Source organism: Ornithorhynchus anatinus, chromosome X1 (assembly GCF_004115215.2).
Source record: "Ornithorhynchus anatinus isolate Pmale09 chromosome X1, mOrnAna1.pri.v4, whole genome shotgun sequence".
Classification (NCBI taxonomy): domain Eukaryota; kingdom Metazoa; phylum Chordata; class Mammalia; order Monotremata; family Ornithorhynchidae; genus Ornithorhynchus; species Ornithorhynchus anatinus.
The window spans coordinates 13,460,679-13,477,242 of NC_041749.1; the positions used below are offsets into that span (position 1 = coordinate 13,460,679).

Consider the following 16,564-nt stretch of genomic DNA (forward strand, 5'->3'; position numbering starts at 1 on the left):
GATGAGAAGCAGCGTGGCTCAGTGGAAAGAGCACGGGCTTGGGAGTCAGAGGTCATGACTTCGAATCCCGGCTCTGCCACCGGTCAGCTGTGTGACCGTGGGCGAGTCACTTCACTTCTCTGGGCCTCAGTTACCTCATCTGGAAAATGGGGATTAAGACCGTGAGCCCCATGTGGGACAACCTGATTCCCCTGTGTCTAGCCCAGCGCTTAGAACAGTGCTCTGCACATAGTAAGCGCTTAACAAATACCAATATTATTATTATCAGTTGCCCCTGGGGCTTTGGGGGACTGAAAAAATTTACCATTCATTCAATTCATTCAATAGTATTTATTGAGCGCTTACTATGTGCAGAACACTGTACTAAGCGCTGGGACAGAAGACACAAGTAGGGATTAGACATTCATTCGTTCATTCGATAGTATTTATTGAGCGCTGACTGTGTGCAGAGCACCGTACTAAGCGCTCGGAACGTACAGTTCGGCAACGGATAGAGACCATCTCTGCCCGTTGACGGGCTCACGGTCTAATCGGGGGAGACGGACGGGCAAAAACAAGACAACTTAATCACGGTAAACAGAATCGAGACATGGTCCCCGGCCCCTGGCGATCCCCCCCGGTCAGTAAGTATTAAGTGGGGGGAAGGGAGCGGAGACGGACACCTTGGGAACGATGAAACGTTAAATAACACAGACGCCCACGGTAAGAAGAACAATCGGCAGGTGTGAGGCAAGAGAGACACATTCCTTTTCGGTAGATCATAAGCTCCCTGAAACAATGCTCTGCAACGCAGTAGTAATAATAATAAAAATGTTGGTACTCGTTAAGCGCTTACTATGTGCAGACCACTGTTCTAAGCGCTGGGGGAGATACAGGGTCATCAGGTTGTCTCACGTGGGGCTCCCGAGTCTTCATCCCCATTTTCCAGATGAGGGAACTGAGGCCCAGAGAAGTGAAGTGACTTGCCCACAGTCACCCAGTTGACAAGTAGCAGAGCCGGGATTCATTCAATAGTACTTACTGAGCGCTTACTATGTGCAGAGCCCCGTACTAAGCGCTTGGAATGGACAAATCGGTAACAGACGGAGACAGTCCCTGCCCTCTGACGGGCTTACGGTCTAATCGGGGGAGACGGACGGACGAGAACAATAGCGATAAATAGAATCGAGGGGAAGAACATCTCATTTAAACAATAGCAAGTAAATGGGATTCGAACCCATGACCTCTGACTCCCAAGCCCGGGCTCTCGCCACTGTGCCACGCTGCTTCTCTAGCAGAAAGAGCACGGGCCGAGGAGCCGGAAGGCTTTGGCTCTGCCGCTCGTCTGCTGTGTCATCTTGGGCAAGTCACTTCACTCCTCTGGGCCTCAGTTATTTCATCTGTACGGTGAGGATGAAGACCCAACATACTCCGAAAGCAAAAAAAAAATTTCCTTTCTAAACAGATCAGTAGAGGTGATTTGCAAGCTGTGCTTTGGGCCCCTACGGAATGTTTTAATTTGCGGAGGGCAGGACAGGTAACGGAAAATGAAACACTTAGGCAAGGAAGAACTCCCTCCCTCTACTCCCCCTCCCCGCCCCACGGCACTTGTGTATATATGTACGTATTTATTTTTCTATTTATTTTATTAATGATGTGTATATACCTATAATTCTATTCATTTATATTGATGCTATCGATGCCCGTTCACTTGTTTCGTTGTCCGTCTCCCCCTTTTAGACAGTGAGCCCGTCGTTGGGTAGGGATGGTGTCTGTCTGTTGCCGAACTTTCCTGTCCAAGCGCTCGGTACAGTGCTCCGCACACAGTAAGTGCTCGATAAATACGATTAAATGAAAAATGAAAAGACCGTGAGAGATATGTGGGACTGTGTGCAACCCGATCATTCTGTATGCTTAGACTGTGAGCCCGTCACTGGGCAGGGACTGTCTCTACCTGTTGCCGAATTGCACATTCCAAGCGCTGAGTACAGTGCTCTGCACATAGGAAGCGCTCAATAAATACGACTGAATGAATGAATGTACCGCAATGCTTAGTATAGTGCCAAGCACCTCGTAAGTGCTTAACAAACACCACTGGAAAACAATAAAATGGCAGGAAGCAAACGTCTGGAACATCTCCGGCACCTGAAGAATTCGTCTGAGGAAAAACTTAAGGACCGTAGAGAAGAAGAATATCGACACACCGGAGACCCAATTTCAACGATTTTTAAAGAGACCGCTTTATTCTTTAAATTATTTTAAATGATACGGACAACAATAATTTAGTCATTTCATCTGCAGGAGACAGGTGAGACACCAGAAAAGACAACTGTCAATTAGGCGGCGTGTTATGGAAATCTAGTGAATCTATTTCATGTATATACAGCCTTCCCAAACTGATCTGTTTCCATTCATCGTTTCGGTTTATTTAAAAATTTCAATTGGGATTGCTTTTGCAACTGATCTCTCCCATGGAAAATGGTGAACTGCGACGGGCTGTCCTTCGGCGAACTCGGAGGCTGGCCCGGGTAAAGGCGGGTCGGGGAGGTTCGAAACCATTTCGAGTTCCAAGAACGAGCCTCGGTTTCTAAACAGCCGACGATTTACTCAGAGAAACGTTATCCCCCTTCCGAACCAAATCCAGATTCACACACACGACAAAAGGCACGGGCCGACAAGGGGCCACGACACGGCCCCGTCACCCGTTCCGTAATCTTACGCGGCCGATACGCCACGAGAGCAAAACGGGAACGACCCGGCGGTTACGGCCCGGAATCGACGTGAAGAGAGACGACCGGCGGAGTTGATTCAGAAAAAGCTCGTCTTGAGTTTGATCGTCGGGGCAGAGTGTGCGGTGGGGGCCGGCTGCCGGGCGGCTGCCTTGGCTTTGCTGGCCTGGCTCGCTCTCACTGCAGTTTCCAGACGGATCTTCAACTCGGGAGCGGCTCCCATTACCGTCTTGAAAGCGTGAGGGTAGAGGGGTCCGATACGCATCAGATTCTGCAGGGCAAACTCGTGCAGATCTCTGGAGGCCAGAGGTGCCGAAGCAAAAGCGTTTTCATCCAGTAGATAAGAGATCAAAGTGGGAACCAAGAGGGCAAGCAGCTGCACTCCTACAAAAGAGACACGAAAAAGGCTCAGTTCATAAAATAACAGCGGTCAGGCTTTTTTACGGCATTTCTTAAGCCCTTACTACGTGCCCGGCGCCGCACTAAACGCCGGGGTAGATACCGGCTAATCAGGGTGGACACAGTCCCCGTCCCGTGTGGGGCTCGCGGGCATAATGCCCATTTTGCAGATGAGGTGACTGAGGCACAGAGAAGCCAAGTGACTCGTCTGATGAGTCCCGGGAAACTTCTCTGTCGGACGGCCGCTCCGGGGGAGGCGATCGGACGAGGGCGCCGCGGTGAGTGGTGAAAGGGGTTGGTGTTTAGATCTTTGAGGGTAAAACTCACCAGCGAAAGAGATTCCAGCCAGCTGGTGCTCGGAACAGAGCTAGGGGTTGAAAGGGGACGGACGGCGGGAGAACCAAGAGGGTCGGTACGTCCTAGATCACGTTCGGTCTGCGGAGAAAGGACCCGGAACGCCCACCGAGAAGGCGGGTCCTTCATTCATCCGTTCAGACGCATTTACTGAGGGCTTACTGTGGGCAGAGCCCCGTACTAGGCGCTTGGAATGGACAACTGGGCAACAGATAGAGACCGTCCCGGCCCAACGACGGGCTCAGGGGCTTTGCTTGTCTGGGTATTTTGAGAACCCGTCTCCGATTCGGCCTTCACTGTGGCTCTCATCCGGGGCAGTCTGAGAGCGAAGCAGCGGGACCCCGGGCAAGCGCCTTCTCGATGCCTCGGCGTCTCCACCTGTAAATGGGGGCGGGGACTAGACATCGGTTCCCTCTCCTAGACCGTGAGCCCCAGGAGGGACAGGGACTATGTCTGACCTGATTTTCTTATATCTGCTCCAGTCATCAGTACAGCCTTGAACACACAGTAAGAGCTTAACAAATATCACAAGCATTATTTGTAAGAGGAGAAAGTCCAGGAAAAATTGTGTGCAGTTATGCGGTTATGAATGTCTCCTCCAACATTTTATCATTACGGTAACATCTGACAGTGACATCTCTTCTGGATTAACCATCAATCCCCACATACTCTCTGACAAACCTCCTCAGTGCCTTCATTTCCGTCTTTTTTTCTTTTACAAGGGACCAGGATGTCCCTGGTGCCCAGTTCACGAAATACAGTCGTAGTGAATGTTACATACTTTAAAAATTGAGGGTAATTCAAAAGGATACACGAAGCAAACTCGATATTATCTAATCTAACCTTTGTTAAACACCTGTAGAGGGCTTAGTCCCCTTAAGGGCAGACTAAAAAAAAAAAAATATAGCAGATCCTCGATGTCAAAAAGCTTATTCCCAAACTCTCACACTGCAATATGGGTTTCAGGAGCTATGACGTTGCTCCTAACAGCTTAGCCGCAGTATAAAATTACTGAGGGAGGAGAGAACTCGAGACTGTCAGCTCGCTGTGGGCAGGGAATGTGTCTGTTTACTATTGTACTGTACTGTCCCAAGCGCTTAGTACAGTGCCCTGCACACAGTGAGTACTCCGTAAATATGACCGAGTGAATGACGCGTGAATGGGACATCAAGATCCTATTATCGATCCCAGGTGGGGCCGAGGAAGGTCCTGTACTCTGCTCTGAGATAAAAAATGAACCAATTAATTAAATGAAAGTTATTAGCACTTCCTATCAAAAGGTGAGATATTTAAGAGCGGCTGCTAAGTGGCAGAGACAGCATTGCTGGCCCTTTGCTAGGAGGGAAAAATATAATACCCGATCGACGATCTCAGGTGCCCCAAATTCAAACTCTAGCTTTATGGGTAGACTCATTCTACCACTGTATATGGGAGAGAAAAAAAAAAGGCAGGTGATTTTCTTAGCTCCAAAGGTTACCACGAGCAAATGAAATCCTTATGACAACAGAGACTGGGAGATAATGTTCCGGGAAAAGCCCAAGTTATTTCTGAACAATGCTAGGATCCATTATGGGATTGCAACATCTTAATCAAGGAGCAAAGGTGTAGATTAGAACTGGAATGTAGACACCGGGGGGCCGGGAGAAACCAATGGGAATGGCATTTTAGACTCTTTCTGTGGTGACGGCCGGTCGCCCGGGGAGGCAACTGTTAAATTTATAACACTCATGCCCGTCCTACATATCGAGGGCACATTCACATTAATCAGCTTCGGACGACAGTCGGCAATTTTTAGCTTCCCCTTTAAAAACATTAACCACGCGCAGTCTTTTCTATCTTCGCCGGCCTGGATCGATGAACGAGGACTGGAGAAAGGAGAACGGCTCCTCGGCTGGGAGACGATTAGGCCGGCGTAAAGGAGACCCTCGGCCTCGCCAAGCAATGGACGTCGTCCCTGAGGAACCGCCCAGGGAACCCTACGGATGGTGATCCGGAGTCAGGCTCCCCCCCTTGGGCCAGTGATAATTTTGTCACGGATCTGTGATATTTCAAAGCGCTTGATGGTCTTTCTGATAAGGGCTGGGGATAAAATGCTACCATGAGATAAAAAAGGAACTAATTAATTAGATAAAAGTTATTAGTACTTCCTATCAAAAAGTGTGATATTTAAGAGCTGCTGCTAAGTGGCAGAGACAGCATTCCTAGCCCTCGGCTAGGAGGGGAAAATATAATATGGCTATCGTGGGAACCGACTGCCGATCTCGAGTGCCCCAATTTCAAACTCTAGTTTTATGGTCCCCGTCGTGGGACCCACACAGAGCTGATAAAACCATTACAGAACAATAGGATCACTCAGGATCACTGCCGATGCCCCTCCCCTGGGAAGCAGGTCTTCACTAGCATCACTACCGTCTTAAAATAAAGTACGTTAAGCATTACAAGATACCGCAGAAGTAATATCTTATCGTACCTCGGTGCAGCCTCCAGAAATAGAAGAGACGTTAACTCGGCCAACGGAAAATAACAACGGCAATTTTGTCCCGGAGGAGATGCTTGGCTGCAAACTTGGTCTTGGCAAGCGAACGACAGATGACAGCTATGCTGCGAGCCAGGTGTGGGACAGGGGCTGTGTTCAATCTAATCTTTTACATACGCCAGGGCTTGGCACAGAGTAAGCACTTAACACTGCAGGCCGTAAATTCCCTTTAGACCCTAAGCTCCTTGTAAGCAGGGAATGTGCCCGTTATCTCGTCACACCGTACTCTCCCATGTGCTCAGTACAGTGCTCTGCACAGAGTAAGCGCTCAATAAATACGACTGACGACTGACTTGAGTACCACAATCATAACAGCATTATCACCTGAGTGGCTTAATGGCAAAAACTGGGCCCTCTCAACTTCAGGCTTCCCATTTTAGGAATCCTCCATTTGGAAAACGAGTATGCTCTTCATTTGAATTCTGAGCAAACCTCAGAATTTTAATTAGAATGTAATTAAATACTGGGCATTTTTTGCCTCACGGCCTAAAAATTTCTCTGGGGGTCTTTAAAATGTTAAAAATTATATGCCTAATTATCAGTAACCCGATGAATTCTAGAATTTGTGAAATCGGGGTCGACAAAGTGAGCCTTCCTTACACGTCTGATGGATCTCCTTATAATGAGAACATCAGGGCGAGTAAAATTGTATTCAACCTCAATACTTAGGCTATCACTTTTATTGAGCAAACTGGAATTAGGGGTACGTCTTTACAGCTTCCCTAGACACCTTCATTCTTTCTTAGAACCTAAACAGCACTTAGACCATTCCTACAGAAGGCCGGTCGACTAGGCGGCCTGATTATCGACACGTTTTAATACGCCACTTTAAAAGCGTTAATCTCCGTCAGTGTATTTTTGTCCCAATACGGCTTACCTCAGTCTACTGAAAAATGAGATTTCCAACCTTTGAAAATTTACTGTCACTTGCTCTTCCTAAATATACGGAACCTCTAGTACAACATTCTATTTCTGGGTCAAACGGTTCGAGGACATAAAATACTCACTGTTCTGCTCTTCACCAAGGGCAACCAAGGTTTCGAGGACTTTGATCCCTTCTTGGACCGCTAAAAGTTCTATGTTGCTGTTTGGCCGGTTCCTCTCCACGGCTTTCAGTTTTTCAACCATTATCGGGGCCAATGAATGGATGTACGGAGTTGAGAGGGCCCGATTGGAGTGTTGGAACAGTGAAAGGAGAAGTTGGTAACATTTGGCCTGAACCTAAAAGAAAAACAAGCTCTATTAATTCACACGCACTATATCTATATTGTCCGTATGTCTGCCTCATAATGAAACTCAGTCACCTCATCTGTAAAATGGGGATTAAGACCGTGAGCCCTCTGTGGGACGTGGACTGGGTACAACCTGATCGGCTGGTATCTACCCCAGTGCTTAGAGCAGCACCTGGCACATGGTGAGGGCTTCACAAATAACCTAACCTCTCCCCACCCACCCCCCAAAAAAGCAAAAGGAATGTGATACCGAACAGGAGAAATTGGGAGTAGGGAGGTAGATTTGGGATTCAACCGCTCACACGGTTTCTCAACTATCGCTTCAACGGAGATGAAATCCCAAAGAGAGCAGATCGGAAAGAGCAGAGATGCCCAGAACTAGGCCTTGTTAAGAACCGAGTCGTCGAGGAAAAGCCAGTAAACCAGACTAAGGAGGAGCAGTCGGAGAAGTAAGAAGTAAACCAGGTGGTTACTGGACAGCAGGTGTCGGTTGGAGGGTGGAGGGCGATCCAGAAAAGGCCATTTTAAAACAAATGAGTGGGTTTGAAAGCAGAAGGAGCCATTGGAGAGTGAGAGTTTGAGAAGTTAGTAGGAGGGGCAAGGAGAAGGGCAAGTATTTTCAAGAGGTAAGAAGGGACGGGATCTGAAGCACAAAGAAACGGGGAAAATTCTGAGAACAGACAAGAGACCTCTTGAGGAGCAACTGGAAAGAAGAAAGAGGAAGTGACGGTGAGAGCAGTTAGAAGGTGCTTTTCCCCTCTGCTGATCTCTTTTATCCCGCTAATTAGCGTTGAGGACGGTCAGTTGGGAGAAAAGTACCTAAAAGTTGAAAGGACCTTTTCCTCAGCTGCCCTAAAGAATGGAAAGAAAGGCCATGGGAAGTCAAGTGAAAAACTTGACTAGAAGCAGCACGGCCTAGTGGATAGAGGACGGGCCTGGGAGGCGGAAGAACTTGGGCTCTAAATTCCGGCTCCACCACCTCTCGGCTCTAAGAACTTGGGTGAGTCGCTTACAGTCGATCAGACCGCGAGCCCGTCATCGGGCAGGGATTGTCTCTATCTGTTGCCGGATTGCCCATTCCAAGCTCTTAGTACAGTGCTCTGCACAGAGTAAGCGCTCAATAAATACTATTGAATGAACTTAACTTCTCTGGGTCTCAGTTACCTCATCTCTAAAATGGAGATGAAGACTTTGAGGCCCATATGGGACATGGACTCTGTCCAAGCTGATCATCTTTTGTCTACCCCAGGGCTTAGTACAGTACCCGACACAGTGAGAGCACTTAAAAACCATACAAAAAACCCAAGTGCTCACTTTTGATCACTTTAAAAGGTGTTTATTTGTCATCTAAGTGATGTTCTCTAAATTGTTTCTTAGTGGTTTAATGAACTTGCCAGGAAAGCCACTTTAACCCCATTAACAGAGTGTCCTTTCACTCTTTACCTCAAAGGGATCACATGGGCCGGCTTAGGATGTGAATCACCTTATTAACGACAGGCATCTCGAGCCTTTGTTTTTTTATACCAAACGTGCCGCTCAAAAGGCACGCTCAAAAACTAAACAAGAATTGTCTTGAAAGCTTGGAAAAAGAATTACTTACTTTAAAACAAGAGGTACTGATTTCCAGACTAATGAAAAGTTGCAAAATTCTAGCCAATAAATAGTTTTATTAAAAAAAATAAAGACAATCGATATTTTTACTCTTGAAAAATGCTATAGGGGAATTTTGTAGACAATAGAAATTACTGGTCTAAAACGATGTAAAAATATTTAACTTTGCATCAAGATCAAGAAGAAAACTTATGCAATCTCTTCTTTATTGATCAAATGAATCACTTTCAACAACTGCCTTCCTTTTGCGACCATGTACACAGTTGTCTGATGAAATTCACCACCTTCCATTCTTCATAATAAAAGCAAAAGCACACCTGCGCATTAAAAAAGGCAATTTTCTTTCTACGTACCCAGAGAAGTACAACATATAAACAGGCCAAGTTTTGCAGAATATAAAAACAACAAAACAGGGAGGGAAAAAATATGTGCACCCAATAAAAAGTTAATTCTCGTCAAAAAAAAAAAAATAACTAAAGGGAAGGAAAGACTTTAAAGAAGGTGTTTGGGACGGGCACTATTAAAACAACAAAAACAAATCCCAGAGGACTGAAGCTGGCAGGGATCTTCAGAGAGGGTTAAAACTCTTAAGGTCTTTTTAAAATTTGAGAGTTTTCAAAATAAAGCTCCTTTAAAGTCATAGTGCTGCAAGACACTGGAAGAGGTTATACAGTCTATCTTCCTGCCTACAGGCAGAAATGCCTTTAAGTCACTCAGAGAAGGGAATTGTCTATCATTTTCTCAAAGAAATTTCTGAAAATGCTTGCATAACTGGATAGTGGATTCTAGGACTTCAGCACTTTCAGAGCAGGAAGACCGAACAAATCTCTCCTGTGGTATTTTTAATCTTTTGCCCGGTCAAATGTGGAAATGGTGAAGGGTAAAATAAAGGTAATTAAGACTTTCTAAAGACTACTGATAAAAATGGGAAGCTCAGCATGCAGTAATCACTGAATCCCCTAGAAAACCAAAGTATTCGAACCTAGGAACTTCTTTCAGCTCTTTTCAAAAGTCACACTGCAAATGCGAATGCGAATCCCGGCTCTGTCACTTGTCAGCTGGGTGACTGTGGGCAAGTCACTTCACTTCTCTGTGCCTCAGTTCCCTCATCTGTTAAATGTGGATGAACTGTGAGCCCCACGTAGGACAACCTGATGACCCTGTATCTCCCCCAGCGCTTCGAACAGTGCTCTGCACAAAGTAAGCACTTAAATACCAACATTATTAAATTATTAAATGCTGCTTTTTCAAGTGCACCGATCGGCGATGTCGCATTTTAGTCAAGTTCGGTTTGATCGTTTTAGTAAAGTTCAGTTTGATCACGAAGAACCCGTTTAGCCCTGGAAGTCAAGCAACCCGAAATGTTCATCCTAGACCAAGACGTCTTCCATTACTTCAGAACCTCTTAGTCGGGCCTTACCCACGGATCGCAGGAATTCAACGCGTTCTTAAATCTGTTCATGCAGCCGTTCTGTAACGACTGGACTCCTATTATTTCAGTACTTGCGGACCACAGGAAGAGTGCGATAGCTGTGAGCATGCTCACTTCGTCAAGAGTGGGCAAAGACTCATCTGAAAAGGAAAAACAAAGGAGCAGAAGGCTTACTTGAAAGTGCTTTAGGAATTTGGATGGCCTAGGCAAACACTCTTAGAGTGGAGAGGAAATTCCCCGGGAGCCCGTGGGCGGTGTCTAGGTGGGGCCCCGCCGTCCTTGAGGTTGCATTTCTGACATTTCTGAAGGTGAAAGGGAGGAAGGAAAGCCCCTTATGGACCCTGGACTTGAAGTCCTCCGGCTTAGAGCACGCGCCCCGCGCACTGTTGCCAACGCGCACGCTTCAGCTCCCATCTCCGAAGTCCGGGGATCTGGGAAGTTCATCCGGCCACATTTTGAGTGGTGGAGGTCTAGTCAGCAAACCCGATTCAGCGCTGAGCACACAGTAAGCGCCGAACGAGTACCATCATCGTCGTCAAGCCTCGGGGGAATATACGGAAGGAAATCTAGGGAGAGCTACGTCCGTGGTGCCTCGGCAGTGGCCTCCGCTACGATCTTCCCGACGGCCACATTCCCTGCCGTCAGAGCCTTATCGAAACCACACCTCCTCCAAGAGGCCTTCCCCGATTAAGTCCTTTTCTCCCCAACTCTCACTTCCTTCTGCGTCAGCTACGCACTTTGATCCATATCCTTTAAGCGCTAAAGGGTATCCGCCTCACCCTCGGCGCCCCCGGCGCTTATGCGTCTACCTGTAATTTATTTTAATGTCTGTCTCCCCCTCTAGGCTGTAAGATCTTTGTGGGGCGGGTTGGCGTCCGCCGACCCCGTTGCAGAGTCCTCTCCCGAGCGCGGAAGAAATCGGAGGGCCTCAAGGATGAAGGGGAGGAATTATCCCTGGGACAGCCAGAAACAGCTAAGGACCCAAAAGCCCGGCTGAGGTCCAAGGGCCCGTTCTCACCACGGCAGAAAGACTGTAGACAGGTAAATCACCGTTGACTGATTTACCTGGTTGAGAATATTCCAGGATACAAGCGAGAGTGCTGCGAATCAGTTCGGTCCACTGCTTGCTCGTTTCGTCGGTCTTCACCAGTGGGAGAGTCACGATATTTTTAATCCCCTGTAAAGCCGCGCTGACCGGAGGGGGGACCTGATTATCCGCCGACTTAATTGCCGTGTCCTTCAAGATTCTCGCAATGAGAAACAGGATCGTGGGGAGTATCGTCATACAGCCTGAAATACAAATTAAATTACACCACCTGATCGTACGTATTGACGCTAGAACTCTCCTTTCCCTTTTACTTTTTTAAAATCCAAAATACAATTCAAGAGCGGTGTCACACGTCACCAGTGGATTACCCTGAAACTATTAATAACCATCTGCATTTGAAAAGAAATCTGAAAACGCACAACAGGTAGACATACTGCATCTCAAAGAAGCAGCAGCATGAGAAGCAGCGTGGCTCCGTGGAAAGAGCCCGGGCTTGGGAGTCAGAGGTCATGGGTTCGAATCCCAGCTCTGCCGCTTGTCAGCCGTGTGACTTTGGGCAAGTCACTTCCCTTCTCTGGGCCTCAGTTCCTTCATCAGTAAAATGGGGATGAAGACCACGAGCCTCACGTGGGAGAACCTGATCACCTTGTATCCCCCAGCGCTTAGAAGAGTGCTTTGCACACAGTAAGCGCTTACATAGTAAGCATCTAACAAATAGGATCAGCGACAGGGATCCCGCATTATATTGGATCACTGTAGTTTCTGCACATCTACTGTACTTTCTCAAGCATTTAGTACAGTGGTCCGCACCAGTGGGCACTCAATAAATACTGATCGTTTTGAGCCTTCCACTACTTCCCCCTCTCGGTCTTCTCTAGTCTTCCTTGGTTTCCTTCTTTTAGCCTTCTCTAGCTTTCCTTAGTAATATTCCCTCTTACTAATAATGATGGTCTTTGTTAAGCGCTTACTACGTGCCAAGCACTGTTCTAAGCGCTGGGGGAGATACAAGGAAATCAGGTTGTCCCACAGAGGGCTCCCAGTCTTCATCCCCATTTTATAGATGTGGTAACTGAGGCCCAGAGAAGTTAAGAGACTTGCCCAAAGTCACAAAGCTGACAAGTGGTGGATCAGAACTCACGACCTCTGACTCCCAAGCCCGTGCTCTTTCCACTAAGCCACACTGTTTGTCTTGTTCCTCTCTTCCTTTACTGTGGAGATGAAATATTCCCTTCAGCGATGGTCTTGTCTTGAGGAAGCGAAAAGACCATATTTTGAGCTCGGCGCTAATAACTACAGGCAACTTTCCGGGGGCTGGTGATCACGAACGTGAGATCGTTCTAGCCGCTTGCTTCTGTCTTGCTTTCGGGCACTTAACTGCTCATTAGTACTTCCACCAGAAAGAGAACAGAGAAGATGAATTTAACCACTCTGTCAAAACGGTTGCTGGGAGAGGAGGCTGAAATGATTAACGCAAACGGAATCATTTGGTCTATCTGGGGATTGCAGCTTCCCATGTTCTCCCTGTTTCTTCTGAGATGAAAAGGAACCTAAGAGCTCAGAGCAGTCCTGTAATAGGAGATGAAGTGCAGCGCACCGGCGTGTGTCCCTGAGATCCAGATGTCGGAAAGAAAACCACCACGGTGACTCTAGGTGACTCCCCGGTAGCTCCGGGAAACACAGAAATCCTAATCCCAACCTAGCCGACACTTGGAAGATGAAATTGAGGGTAGCAAGAGGTGAGAGAAAAAGTCCCGTCGGGACGACAGTCCTCTCGACTGTGAGCTCTTTGGGGGCAGGGAATCCGTCTGTTTTATTGGACTCTCCCAAGCGCTTAGTACGGTGCTCTGCACACAGTAAGCGCAATAAATACGACTGATTGACTGATGGCAGAGAGACCAGAGGGGCACAGCCCTCCCTCCTCACCTCCGCCGAACTAGCTCTCTTCCCCTCTTCAAAGCCCTACTGAGAGCTCACCTCCTCCGGGAGGCCTTCCCAGACTGAGCTTCCCCTTCTCCCTCTGCTCCCCCTTCACCTCCCCTCAGCTAAGCCCCCTTTCCCTCTGCTCCTCCCCCTCTCCTTTCCCCTCCCCTCAACACTGTACTCATTTGTATATATTTGTAAATACATTTATTTCCCTATTTATTTTGTTAATGAGGTGTCCATCCCCTTGATTCTGTTAATCGTGATTATGTTGTCTTGTTTCTGTCAGTCTGTCTCCCCTGATTAGACCGTGAGCCCGTCATTGGGCAGGGACTGTCTCTATCTGTTGCCGAACGGTCCATTCCGAGCGCGTAGTACAGTGCTCTGCACAGAGTGAGCGCTCAATAAATACTAATGAATGAATGAATAACCAGGGGAAGACAACAGGGAAAACCAGACACGCACTTCCTCCAAACTGCAGACCCTCTCTTCCTTGAAAATAACCACCTTCCTTCCATTCCCCGTCACAGACTGAATTTTTAAGCGCTCGGTTATAAAAAGCGGTACTTGAAATAACACCGGACTCCTCTCCTTGGTTTACCGGATAGAACCTGCTCCTGACCGTCGAGACCGAATCAGAATCAAAATCCTCTTACCTGCAGGGGAACAGAGCGACGGCAGGTCCGAGAGGATGGTTACCGTGGCAGCCACCAGTCGGGCGCTCTCTTCTGACAACGGCGTTTTGGTGCCGGCGTGACTCGGCGAGTCGGACATTTTTGTGCTGAGATGCGGCATGTGCCTCACCAAGATAAACATCAGCAGTTCCATAGTAGCAAAGACAAGAGATTTCCCCGGGACGAGACCACCGCCGTCACCCCCTTCCCCTAACGTGGGGCAGGTCTCTTTTTCTAAATCCTCTTCATCTGCAGCGGGGGGGTCGGGAGGGAAGAGGAAGGAGAGCAAAATTGCCAATTTAAAAAGCAGCAGCAAGTGAAGCGTGGGTACCGAAGCCATCGACTGGGTTTCCGTCTCTGAGCGTCGTGCCTGGCTCAGAAGGCCTGCTGGTGGCTGAGATACCAAAGGCATCTTCCAGTCCAGCCCATTAGGGAGGAGAAAAGGCTAAGACGGTGAGGTCAGGGAGGAGAGGGGGGACCCAGAGGAGAGGGGCTTGAGTGGGACCCGGCCGGAAACGAAGGGAACGAGGGAGATGGAGGAGATGGACGGAATCCGGTGAGGGAGACGCGGGGAAAGGGCTGAGAAACGCAGACGGGGAAAGAGAGAACCGCAGACAGGGGTTCTCACTCTCTCTGAATGTGTCTAACGTTACACTGTACTCTCCCAAGTGCTCGGTATAGGGCTTCGCACACGGTAAGCGCTCAAAAAGTACGATGGAATGAATAAACATTTGGGTTTTAATTGCAATGGGTCCTTATTTCATAACTAAAGAGGCCGATGTGCGAAACGGTCAACGAGATCCAACCTATTTCTGGGGAAGAGGGATTTTTGCTCATCTTCCCTACAAGGGGAATTGATTTTCAAGTCAGTATATATTTAAGGGCTTACTTAGCGTGTTCCTTTTTTCCTGCAAATAGTCCTGAGCCGCCCTTACGATCTGTTGCACTACTCCGGTAACCAGCAACTGGACCGACGGCGGATTCCAGGTCAAAAGGAGTCGATGTACCACACTCAGCAACTCCACGCCAACGAGCTGGCCGGTGAAAGAGGCAGAAACCAGGAAATGCACGAACGGATCCATTGTGAAACAACCGTACACAACCGAATCAACCAACGCGGCAGCCCAATCGGTTGAACAGGTGTCACCTTCCCGCCAAACCCGCCGGAGAAAGCCCGTACATCCCAAGGGTGACTATTACAGGAAAATGGAACCCGGTGAGGCTTAAAATAGCAGAAAAGAACGTGATTCGGGAATCGGAGGCATTCAGATGCCGGGGATGCTTGAAGAGGCAGAACGCTTCTGAGAAATAATCTGTAAGCCCGTCAAAGGGCAGGGACTGTCTCTATCTGTTGCCGATTTGTACATTCCAAGCACTTAGTACAGTGCTCTGCACATAGTAAGCGCTCAGTAAATACTACTGAATGAATAATCAAGGGAGTGCCCAAGTATTCACTTCACAAGCCAAGAGAATACCTTTTCTTTTTCAGTTGGGAGTCTCGTGAGTAGGTGAGTGATAAAATAAGGTGGTCTGGGCGTTATCGGTAAAAATACCTGATACCTCACAGCTTCTCAACAGACAAGACGGGAAGAAAACGGTGCCCGTTTTCACCGTACGGTTAACCTACATTTATTCTAATCCGAAACGAACGTATCTTAGCAACGGAATAAATCCGCTTTACACCCGGGACCCGGGGCCATCTCTCGGCGTCGTACCTGATCTTCTGCAATATGGATTCTGGCACAGGGAGAGTCCAGTAAGGTACGGAGTGCTTGAAGACAGGCTGTAACGTGTTCAATAGGTTCTTCGGGTCTTGGGGAGCAGAGGAACTGTATACTGACACCTGAAACAGGAGAATAAAACGGGGGACTCGGATAATCTCGTTACAATGTCTCGATATTCCTATGCTAAGGCCTACCCTGAGAGGTTGGAGGGTTAATTTTTGTTGTGGAATTTCTTAAATGCTTTTATGTGCCAAGCACTGTATTAAGCACTGGGGTAGGAGCAAGGTAATCAGGTTGGGCAAAGGCCTTGGCCCACACGGATCTCAGAGGCTAAGAAAGAGAACCCCAGGACTTGGGAACTTGCTCAGAAGTGTTGAAACTGTGGCCTAGTAGATAATAATAATCATGGTATTTGTCGAGCATTTACTGTGTACCAGGCACTCGACTAAGAAAAAGCTCTTTCTTGAGAAGCAGCGTAGTGGATAGAGCACGGGCTTGGGAATCGTAGGATCTGAGTTCTGACCCCGCCTCTGCCGCTTGTCTACTGTGTGACCTTAGCCAAGTCATTCAGCTTCTCTACGCAGATGACACGCAGATCTACATCTCCGCCCCTGTCCTCTCCCCCTCCCTTCGGGCTCGCATCTCCTCCCGCCTCCGGGACGTCTCCACCTGGATGTCGGCCCGCCACCTAAAACTCAACGTGAGCGAGACTGAGCTCATCTTCCCTCCCAAACCCGGTCCTCTCCCAGACTTCTCTATCACCGTCGATGGCACGACCATCCTTCCCGTCTCTCGGGCCCGCGATCCCGGTGTCATCCTTGACTCATCTCTCTCGTTCACCCCACACATCCTATCCGTTACCGAGACCTGCCGGTTTCACCTCTACAATATCGCCAAGATCCGCCCTTTCCTCTCCACCCAGACGG

General features: G+C 48.2%; 1 protein-coding gene across 4 annotated transcripts in view; it reads right to left on the reverse strand.

Moving 5' to 3' along the window:
* Positions 1-2,194: 2,194 nt before the first annotated feature.
* The window catches only part of HEATR5B (HEAT repeat containing 5B), an 84,785-nt gene continuing 70,415 nt past the window's right edge, over positions 2,195-16,564 (reverse strand). For all 4 annotated transcript variants that reach the window (XM_029050045.2, XM_029050044.2, XM_029050042.2 and 1 more), the window contains exons 30-36: positions 15,630-15,757; positions 14,804-14,948; positions 13,897-14,163; positions 11,338-11,562; positions 10,261-10,412; positions 7,005-7,218; positions 2,195-3,092 (exon numbers count right to left, since the gene is read on the reverse strand). In XM_029050045.2, the coding sequence (XP_028905878.1) occupies positions 2,788-3,092; positions 7,005-7,218; positions 10,261-10,412; positions 11,338-11,562; positions 13,897-14,163; positions 14,804-14,948; positions 15,630-15,757 (1,436 nt within the window). In that variant the 3' untranslated portion in view covers positions 2,195-2,787. The remainder of the gene's footprint in view (positions 3,093-7,004; positions 7,219-10,260; positions 10,413-11,337; positions 11,563-13,896; positions 14,164-14,803; positions 14,949-15,629; positions 15,758-16,564) is intronic.